Raw genomic sequence first — 11,496 nt, 5'->3', positions numbered from 1 at the left:
TTTTGAGAAAGATGTTTCTTCTGCTGTTTGATTTTCTTGTTTTGTTTTCTAATAGATGCCACAGGGAAAACTTACTGAAATAGTGTCCTTGTTCATGACAAAATATGGCTCCAATTACACAGACTGTGAGAAATCACAGAATCACATAAAACTGGCCAAGATGGATTCAGACACTATAGTAAATAATCAATTTCTAGCCCTACTTTATACACTTCAGCCAAGAATTCATCAATGCTGCAGGATCATAGGCAGCATATTGCCTAAGGCAGGTATTGAACTGACAATCATTAGGTCTGAGGTTTTTTCCTGCTGACTTCAGTTGAGAAGTGTATGGTCTTAAATAGAAATTTGCACTTCTCTTACTTTGGCTACTTTAGTTTTTCATGTAACAACAACTCTTTTAGACAGGGGCAATTTTATAGAGCAGTTGTAACGTTTGGTGTAGTGGAACCCCAGTTTCAAGGTAGTCTCATAGATGCTGCAACAGAATCTTCTGGACACATTCCAAAATTCAATTTAATCCAAGGCAACAGAAATAACACACCAAAAATACACCTTCTCTCTGGAAAAGTGCCTCCAGTCAGAAAAGCACAAGTTGGACCCAGCATTCTCAGGTGCTTAATGAAAAAGTAAACTGGTGAGTTATGCAATAAAGGAGGAGACCAAAGGGTCAGTTGCACAGGAATGAGGCTTACCTAATGAATAATCCTTGTGAAATGGGAAAGAATAAATTTGAAGTCTGATGCATAAAAGGCAGAAAAGACAACAAAAAGGTCTTCAAAAAGAGAGCTTGCAAGGAAAAAATGAAGAGGGAAAAAATTCCAAAATCCAAGGAGGGAGCAGATACAGAAAACTTTAAGTAAGGAGAGACCCAATACTCCAGGGTCATCAGGGCTGTTAACACATTGTAGTTAGAATCGGTTTTCTGTGTAGAGGATGTAGGCAGTCATGTAGTAAGTGATATTGATTGCCAGCGCCACATATACAAGGAAAAAGCCTAAACAGTTTGTGTTACTACATTGTCAGATGGTTTCCAAGAAAACTGGATGTAAACCTGCATTTATCTCTCCTGTGAAATTCTGTGCCTAGCTCTTCACCTTCTTTACCACATAATCCTTGTACATCTCGCCAGAGCACTCTCAAGACACTCTTAATTTTAAAGAGTGTCTGCTCTGCTACTGAAACTACTAAGTTTGCATCAGATAAAGAGCACTCACCTCTGTCGGAGAGAAGCCACTGGCTGCCCTAGCTGATTTCACTGCAAGACTGGGTTATTCACAAAAGTATTTCTTTTATTGTGAATAACCCAGTCTTGCAGTGAAATGAGCTAGAGCAGACCCTGGGGCACCAAGATGCACAGAGCCAGAAACACAAATAAGACGTTACTACTGTATATTGATAGAGTACTAAGGTCTACAGAAACTACAGAAGAATAAAATGGTGTTATGGAGAATTGCCTAGAACTTAAATAAGTCAATTACACACAGCTTTAAAGAGCATTAGTTTATTATCTATTCTCCATGTGTTACCTCAGAAACAGTCTAATTATATACAAAAATTTGGAATGCTGAATAAATGCAGATCAATAAAAACATTTCGTAGCTGTTGACAAGGGAATATTTCTAAACAAAACCAAAATAATTATAAAGGTTTGATTCTGTGTGTTGTTTATTGCTATGTTTGTGTTCATAGAATGCTTTCAAGTATATACACATTTCTTCAACTTCAGTTCAAAAAAGGAACTAAAAATATTTACATAATAAATATGTGGGAGACTTCATCTTTTCATTACATCAGTTGAACTGATTCTTTAATGAACTATTAAGAATAGAAAGAATTAACAGAGTTTGCATCAACTCATTGCCATGCTGAGTAACTTAGGCTGCTGATGGATTTTATTCTATTCAAAATGTAGTTTAAGATGCATTAAAAATGAAAAGTGCCGATATTGTCTCTCCTCCTGCTGAATTGTGGCTGGACTAGTTCAGGAGACATCTTTCTCCCACTCTCTGCCAAATCAGCTAGTTTGACATGTGTTTACCTTTACACACAGACACTGAAGGAACAAACACATTTCAATCCACTGAAAACTCCAACGTTTACTGAGTAAAATCAGCATAATCCATGTTTTATTAGATGGTTAATTTGCTAATTTACTGAAGACAAGCTTTGGCCAAGTATTTCCACAAGAAGTACTGGATTTCTTGCTATAAATCTCTACTTCCGTAGTTCTACCATAGCCAGACAGTTTTTGGTAGAATTTTCCTGTGATACATAAATCTGAAAATTAAGTGACACAACAACATTTAAAACTTCTGTTACCATCAAAGCAAAATACAATACAGTATAATTCCTCAGTGATATATTTAAATGTACTGCAAAATGTATACAAAGTCAGTCCAAGATCAGTAAAGAATCAGTTCTGCTTTTTGGACTTTCCCCTTCCCAAAGATACAGGTTATGTAGAAGACCAAGGTAATTCAGGACTTGTCTGTATGCATTCCCTTTAAAAGGCAGTGTGTGATAAAAATAACATGATTACAAGTAATGAACATGTGATGTGAACATTTTGCATTTTCAATAAAAAAATAGAAACTAAACGACAAAACACATCTTATAAGGGGAATACTGAAGCCTGCCATTATATAGCTATGTTTCTCATTCTTTTCTTTGAAGATTAACAGCACACAGAAAATAAGTGAGTTTTATCAAAATACAGCACATTTCTGCTAATATATCAAAAAAAATCATTTTCTATGTAAATATTGCTGAAAATCAACTAAAAAGAATTAAAATATACAAGGTGTTAAAGGGTTTCAATTAAAATTAGAACTATACACAGTACAATAAGCAATAGTTAACATCTTTGAAAGAAGTGCAATAATATTGGAGTTCACTTGTTTAAAAAGTACTGCCTGTTTATTACCGCTAGCTATGTATAATTCTTCTCTCTTCCAGCTCATTGTCCCGAAACTAAAGGAGGCTGGTGTTTTTGCTAGCTTTATTAGAAGCGTTTACTTCTGTACACATGGGTTGGAAAAAAGCAACTTATACCTGTCTCAAACTACCAACTTATATGTAATTAAAAATGAACTGCAATAACTGAATATTGCTCCAATGACAGGCTAATCATTAGCCCTGATTAAAAACAGTTACTGGTCTTCTATGGCACTTTTCCCTGGTCCATAACAACCGTGTATTAATTATCACTGCAGATTATGCAGTCTTTATTCAATTACAAAGGAGAAAGAGAAAAATAAAGTTAATGTTTCTGGTAAACAAATTAATAGAAGCATAATTGAGTATTTTATACAGTAATAAGGAACAAAGGCAGCCTGTGGTAAATCACTATTACATTAATATAGTTAGAAACCCTTTAATGACTCTGAAGTGTCTAGTTCACATTTAATGTTACCTGTAGGGACAGCCCTTTAAGAAACATCATTATGAACTGGTGGGTTGTTAAGTACACCCTCCCTTTGCTCTCCATCTCACCACAGCAATTCTCCATCACTGTTCAAAGTTTCACCAACTTGCTTTGGTTAACTAGCTCCATGCGTATGGTTTCCTTTTTGATTAACAAGGCAATGCAAAGGCCAAACAAAATTGAGATGTCTTTCATAACCCTTCCTGCATCATTTACATTGTGTATGTTTAACTATATATTACAGGCAACAACCCTAAAAACTGGCCATTTCAGTTTCATTTTTAAAATCTATAAGGTTAAAATGGAGTACTTTTTATAAAGATAAAAGTATCACCATTTGCACAAAATTGGGGATTTCCACAGCAGAGAAAAACCTCTGGGCACATTTCCACAGTACAGTTGAAAAAATTATGTATGCAAGAAAACCCAACTAACCATGAATTGCACGTGGCAAATGAATATTCAGTGACTACATTAAGAACAAATCCTGTAGAATATCACAAATTTGTAGTTACAGTCTTCCTAAAAAACACCATAAGCTTTTATTGCATTTTCTATTGGTAGACGTACACTCCAGAACTAAACACTTTTTCTTCTTTCCTGATTCCAGATTTAGATAGCAGATAGTTGTTTCACCTGACCTTTATTCTGCCCAACCAGCACCACCTTCCATCTACCCATTCATCTATACAATGTGCACATAGCAAAGCCAACATTTCGTTTCTCCTGTCCGTATCTACAGAAGTGGTTTCAGCATAACACATTAATGTCTGGTGAATAAAAATAAAGGCAATAAACAGCTACAGGACAGACAGCCCTGCCATCTGTCCATTGGCTACAACTGAGGCTTTGCAAAGCCTTGCACAAAGTTTAGTAATGTGTATGAATTATCCAAAAATAAACCTACCATGTGTACAAAAAAACCAACACAGGTTTGTTCTTGGAGGAGTGATCCTTAGATTGCTATAATGCTTAAAGACAAGTTTATTCACCATATGCATTTCCAAAATGGTTTCCTGTACGTTCTATACAGTGGTTTTTCCCCCTTTAACCACAAGTTCAGTATTTCCTGTACAAATTTTGATCATAATTCTTTTCAAGTTCCTTTCATGTATAAAAATAGGCAAAATATTCAGTTTCCCATAAGTCCTTCAATGAATCCTGCTGGCTTTTCCCCCAATCCACAGTATTTATGAAGAAACTTCTCGCACAATGATGAGTTCCACTGCATTCTGAAAAGTCTTTAGCAAAGATACTGCTTGTCCATGATCAATATTGATGAAGCTGTATCCATTAGCCTAAAAAGAAATATTTAAAATTGGAAATTAGTCTCATATGCTGTGTTAGTGAAACATGTCTCATATTTCATATTAGTTTATTTAAGCTTTAAGGTTTAAAATAACCAAATTCTATATGAATGCAGACAATAAAACACTGCAGATTTGCAGATTACATTGTTGATGTGAGTTGAATGTGTATCTGTATGCTACAAGAAATTAAACTATTGTGTTAGCCTCGGAAGAATTTTGCCCCAAAGGTATTGCAAATAACCAAAAGGGAAAACTGAACTTTAAACCATTAACATCAGACATCTAATTCATCAGCCTTAATACAGCCACACCAAAAAAAGCAAATGCTGTACAAATGATACATCTCAGTTTAAATATCGGAATATTAGAAATAGCATTTGTGATAAATTAAAACTATTGAAGCCTTTAACAAAAAACATTAATAGCATTGGGAGCCATTTTAGGGTGTGAGACCTCCTGAGGTCACCCTGAGTTTGAATTTTCCTATGGCTCTGAACAACATTGTCATTCTTGGGACAGGTTTGGCTTGGCCTACAAAAGACAGGGAAAACATCGCTGGGATTCAATCTCTCAGGGTGTACTACTGCAAATTCATGTTCAGTCTGGGTGGTAAAATCTTGCAGAATGACAGATTCGTCCAGTTTAAACTGTTAGTGCTTCCAGCTGTGCATCCCACCTTTCTCCCTGAGCTACTGCCCCTTATGTGGCGACACAGAGAACTGGTCATGCGCTCTGAGCCTTAGCTGTGCCATTTTGGAGTTGAAGTTCCTTATCCCATCACCAAACACTTCCTGTTGCTACCAGCTGAATCCTTTGTTGTGAAGGCAGTGGTTTTTAAATCTGTCTAGGGTTGCAGAGAAAGATTTACATGTAGACTGTTCAGAGAGCAAAAGTGGCAATAACCCTTCCAAATCTGTACAGAATGTCCTAGCCCTAAACTAATATGCAACGGTATCTTAAGACTTACATGCAATTATCTAGTCATTGGTCATGTAGAGTATTTTTATTAGACATATGTATTAGACAGACATTATAATATGCATGCCTAATGCCTGTTTTACAGAGAATATTGCAAAATCAAGCATAGCGAAGTCGTTTTGAGAGAGATGATATTCAGTCAAAAACTGCAGAAGTTAGCTAAGCGGCAACAAGACAGAGTGGGACTGTCATTACATCATCACTGGGATTATCACAGGTATAAATAATGTGTTGTTACACAAAAAAATATTCTTAGTTATGAGAAATGAAACGGCCTGTAATTGTCTAAGCATGCAATTTCTGCTTCAGCTCTTTTTCAAACTATGAATTCCTCATTAAACAAAAAGCAAAACCCAAGCAGTAGCAACATGACAAAAGGAAACTTCATTGTAAATGTCATGCAGACAAATGAAATTCCATAAAGACAGGAATAAACCATTAAAACAAATGTCACCTTTCACACATGTTCCACTCTATAAATAAGTAACAAATATGCTACCAGTATTTTCAAAGGTTTAACATGCTTCTAGTTCCTGTATGGTGTGTTGGAGGGTTACCCCCATCCCTTAAAGTCACCTACATCAGTAAGAGAACTAGGACCTTTCTCATCTCAATGAGGAAAAACAAGTACAGAATTATTTACCTCAATGCTCAAAACCAAGCCATCTTTTAGTTGGAACAACTTGATCTCAGTTTAGTTTTCTTGTGTGTTTTTTGGCTTTATCTTTCATTTGAAGGATTAGGCTGTGTTTTCAGTCTGGCTTTGTTTTAGAAAACTGTTCACACAATGTTGTGGTTTAACTGAGATACTAGTGGGGTTTTTGATGGTTTTTGTTTGTTATTGTTGTTTTTTTGGGTTTGGTTTGGTTTTGTTGGGGTTTTTTTTTGTTGTTTTTTTTTTTTTTTTTTAGAAAACTGAAACACAGCAGAGTCAACTCTATCAACATTCTCAAACCAGTAATGTGGTGAATAATTAATAATTTTTAACAAGCTCTGCAACTTTAAGGGTAGCTACAGCACTGTTCAAATGTCCTGTTAGGCAATTTCCCTAAGAAAGTAAGGCTTACATAATCCCGTTGTCCATTTCCTTGAGCCCTCCCCAAATAGCTTATGAGCTCATTAGACAGCTTCAAACAACTCTGGTACAGAAGAAGCCTGAAAGGTACCAGCTTCCTACAGAAAAGAACTGCACAGCTGCAGCCCAGAAGCCACGGCTCCTGAAGTAACCTACTTGTCTGCTGCAGCAGATGGTGCAGCCAGGAGGCACACGCTGTGACCGGCCAGGTATCAGCCAGCCAAGAGGCAGCTTCTGCCAGCGCTTGCGCATGTCCAGCCCATCAGCTGGGCAAGAGGCAGCAAAGACTGGCAGGCATGCAGGATGGAGGGGGAGGTAACAGCAATGTGCAGCTTGGGAGAGGGGTTGTGAGTGGCAACTGCTGGTATTCGGACAACACCTTATTCAGAACATTTCATGTGAATGGCCACAAGTTAAATAACTGAATGACAGTAAAGCCTAATGAAATGCTCATGTTCTGTCTTGAATGACAACATTAGGTCTGTTTTTTTGTCTTTAAAAGTGTGAAAAATGTTCAGAGTTTGAAAAAATGATCCAACTGATTAATGCTTCAGCCTGTATCACCTATCCTAATGTTAGGTGGAAGAAAATTCAAAGCATCATCCCAGAATATAAGAATGCTTCTGGAAAAGATACTGGCAATCTGTCTAAAAATTAAAGATTCTGCTCTTAGAAAAAGGTGCAAACTGAAAATGAACTGGTATATTACACAGGCTAGTGAATTAGATGACCACAGTACCTGAATTATTTTATCTCCAGGCTGCAACAACTTAGATGCTGGTCCTTCTGGTTGCACTCTGGTTACAAATATACCCTTGAAAAACAGAGGTGGAGAACATTTTTGACAACTTATTTCATGAAGAGTAGGGCAGCATGAAACAGATGTAATTCAAAACATTATTTCAATTTTCCATCCTAAGTAGAAAAGAATTCAGTTATTCTACAGGTCTACCAGCTTTTGCGACTGCCTTCCTTTTCTGATGTTAAATCCAGGAAAATTGCCTTTAAAGGAGTAATGGAGGGCAAATTCTGATCTGCCGTTGCTTAATTTGGCAGATGTGTATGTCAAGATGAATTATCAACCACCAGAAATAAGGCTGTAGGCTAAATCATGTTCTCTTTTAAAAGGCTTCCTAATTGTAAACTCCATAAAATTCACTATCTCAAATCTGCTGGCTGATATCTGGAATTGTGCAAGAACCACTCAGCTAGAATAGCTGTGTGTTGTCACATGACCACTGTGGTCACCTGCCACCTTGATTTTCCATATCATTTGTCCCCAGTTTTCTCCCCTCCAGTCCTGGAGTTTAGTAGTTCAGGGAATATATATATTCCCCCTGCTAAACACTAGAAACATTTATTAATCAGAAAGATTTTAAGGTGCATTACTGTAAAATACTCACATCATCTTCAGGTCTGAATGGATTCCCTCTACCACCAACTCCTCCCGATATACTAAATCCAAGTTCTGGATCCTTGTCAATTCTCACTCGAATCTAAGTAGTTACAACCAAGATTAGATGAACTGGCTGAAAATCTGCATTCAAAGCTACTGTAATGAAGTTATTACTAAGGAATTCAGGTGAACAAAAGCTTTAGAAGGAAAAAACTCAAAAAAGCATTTTTGACAGTTCAAGAGAATATTAGATCTCATAATATTAATTCAAAACAAGATTCCAATACAACAGCATCGTGTATCACTGTACATAAGTTTTACTCCAATATGGCTATTATAATCATAGTTCATGTGGGCTTTAAATTCAGAGATATTTAGATATTATGTAAATAAATTTACTGCCCCCAGCAAAAAACATGTTCCTATGAGAGAACCTGTTCCTCCTATTTCTTTGCTACCTCTAGCTGAATTTTAAAAATCAAACCTCGTTCCTACTTTCGTTCTATGTAGCCAACACTGTTTCCCTTTCTCTTGCCAGAATAGTTAACTAGAAAACTTATTTTACACAAGAAGTGGACATTCTCATTCTAGCACAGAATGAAAACAGTTCTCAGTATTTTCTCAAAAAACCCAAAACAATACAGAGGAAACATCTTGTGTCCAAGAACAGAAAGAAGGTTGCCACAATGAAAAAGCCATTAAATTGTATAAGAATTTCTTACCCACATCTATCATAAATAGAACTGATAATTATCAGGCATGCATCAGATGCTCACACTTTTTTTATCCTAGCTTTTGTTTATGGATGCACATTTCTACATTTGCAGGTTTTTGAACCATTCTGGATAGCAATGAATAGATGCAAAGTACCCTAAGTTGTACTGCTACTTTGTATTTTTTTCAGTTACTAGATAAATAATGAGCTGGTGATCAATAAATGTAGTTGAGAAATTTCTAGCTCAATAAAAAGATTCAAACTTAAGTTTCTGGTACATTCTGTTAAAAATCTACCACATTTCTCTCTTAAAATGTTCCCATAAAAAGTAAAAAGAGCTCAAAACTAGAAGGAATGTGTAGTTTTCATTTCAGTACTAGAATTGCATTGAGGAAGCACTGTCTTCTGCTGGAGATAAATTCCTGTACGATTTCTGTCACCATCTACAGAGAAATGGTAATAAATGAAAACAATCTAACAATTCACTGCCACTGACAGACAGATGTCATGTTGTGAAGTAGGATTTTATTCTTACCTCGTGGCTTTGTCTGGGAGAACACTGGGACTGTGTATAGGGAGGTTGGTGGGCAACTTTCAACATCAGATAATCAATTAATTGCTCTCTAGACGGATGTCTTCCTACTGATGATTGAGGAGGGAGATGATGGACTTGGCTGTAGTTTGCCTGAGGTCTTTGAGGCTGGCACATCTGTCCATTTGTCAAAGGTATCTGAATAAAACATAAATACTCTGTGTCATACATTTGATAAGCAGGGATCCTCAATTCCTCCTTTATTATTTCAGTATTTCTCATACTTGACTGCTTTTAATTTTAGGAACATTACTAAAACTGTTCTTCTGGATCATGTACAATTACACTAAATTTTCTTTATAGTCATTAGCTCTGACCTCCTGAGAACAAATCTGAAAAATAAAACTTACTTTGAGGGCTAATCTACTAGAGAAGACTAAACAGTCTTTGCTTTTTGCATTTGTTTCACTGAGTTATCCCAGCCATTATTTTCTAGCAGTGCAATTGACAATATTGACACTTGGTTGGTATCATTATAGTTTGCACTTTTATTGCATAAAATTCAGAGATTTTGTAACAATTCCCAGTAGGTCATACACAAAATAAAAATCCCACACAGTTAGCAGACAGAAATTACATGTTCTCTGCGCATCTTTTGGTGCCCACTTTGCAAGAAAATCTTCTGGGCAAATTCACGTACAAGCTCAAGATTTTAATAGCAGAACTGTAATGATACTTGCAATTAATGTTATTCTTTTGTTAACACATCTGTCACTGACTTGGTATGTATAATGATGACAAACAGCAGTAAGGTACACAACTGTCAAGACATACAGTTCATTCAAACCATTTCACTAGGAATGATGCTGGAGAGGTTTCTTACTGAAGCCTCAGTTACTGTTCAGCTCTGCGTTGAGATGGGCAGCCTTTTCCCTTCTCACCCATATGCCTCACGCTCTTACCTAACCTAAGTATTCACTCAATCTCTCTGTATGACTCCCACATTCCAAAAACGCTACAGTCTTGAGATACAGATTTTTTCTGCCTGCCACCATTACCTCATACTTACAGGATACAAGGATATTAAAATACTCTCTCTCAATATCATAAATAACTGAAGCATGCAAATGTCAACCTTTAACCATGCTATGTGAATGGACATGTATCAGAATCTATTCTGTTGAGTATTTTATGGTGAAGTGATTCTGAGAAATGGTAATATGTGTATATATAAATTTTTAGCTTATTTACAGATGAGATTTATTCAATTTACACAATTTTCTACTGCCTTTTCTGAAAACCTGAAGCATGACAGGAAAACTATTTTTTATTGCACTGCCAGAGGTAGAGTTTACATAGGCAACATGTATCAACAGCTATGCAAATTCCCAATATCCAATATCTGTAGAAATGCAACAGAAATTACTGAATTTACAAAAAGAAAGATCAATTGCTGCACCATAATAATTTACAAGCATCCATTTAGTTTCCTTGTAGTAAGTCCTGCCTGTATAGATGGTCGTTAGAGATGAATACAGAATGTCTCCTATAAATTCTAGCTTATCATCACAATTTCATCACAACAGATTTCAGGTTTGTTCTTTAAATCAGGTTGAGATTGCTTTAATCAGTTTAATCAGCTTCAGATTGTTTTCCTGAAATCATCTGCCATATTCCAATTTCCACTTGCAAGAACATCTTCTGCTGCAAATTTCTTCTTTCAAAGCCCTTGCGGAAGAAAAACAAGAACTATCCCCCTTCATATAGTTAACTGTTTTGTCTTCCAAAAAGAGGATGCTATTTCATTTACGCCACCTTCAATACCTGAGTATTACATTTTAAAGAAGCCCCAGTTCCAACTGCTATCCCTACATATGTTTCTACTACTAATAAAAAAATATATCCTTACAAATAATAATAAATATATCCTATCCATGACATCACGTAGACAATTACCTGCACAGCTATTTTCTTCGTGCTGTCTGGAGGAACATCTTTGAGACCAAGTGTGGCAGATGAGTAATTCTGCTGTCCTGAAATGAATACTTCATCCTGGCATTGGT

General features: G+C 36.2%; 1 protein-coding gene across 1 annotated transcript in view; it reads right to left on the bottom strand.

Annotated features, from left to right (window-relative positions):
* Positions 1 to 2,906: 2,906 nt before the first annotated feature.
* The window catches only part of ERBIN (erbb2 interacting protein), a 121,617-nt gene continuing 113,027 nt past the window's right edge, over positions 2,907 to 11,496 (bottom strand). The window contains exons 23-25 of the mRNA XM_075488680.1: positions 8,194 to 8,286; positions 7,530 to 7,604; positions 2,907 to 4,725 (exon numbers count right to left, since the gene is read on the bottom strand). Coding sequence (XP_075344795.1) covers positions 4,618 to 4,725; positions 7,530 to 7,604; positions 8,194 to 8,286 — 276 coding nt within the window. The 3' untranslated portion in view covers positions 2,907 to 4,617. The remainder of the gene's footprint in view (positions 4,726 to 7,529; positions 7,605 to 8,193; positions 8,287 to 11,496) is intronic.

The sequence above is a fragment of the Mycteria americana genome, chromosome Z, assembly GCF_035582795.1.
Source record: "Mycteria americana isolate JAX WOST 10 ecotype Jacksonville Zoo and Gardens chromosome Z, USCA_MyAme_1.0, whole genome shotgun sequence".
Taxonomy (NCBI): Eukaryota; Metazoa; Chordata; class Aves; order Ciconiiformes; family Ciconiidae; genus Mycteria; species Mycteria americana.
Note: the sequence above shows the minus strand (reverse complement) of the source record. Positions and strands in the feature narration are given on the sequence as shown.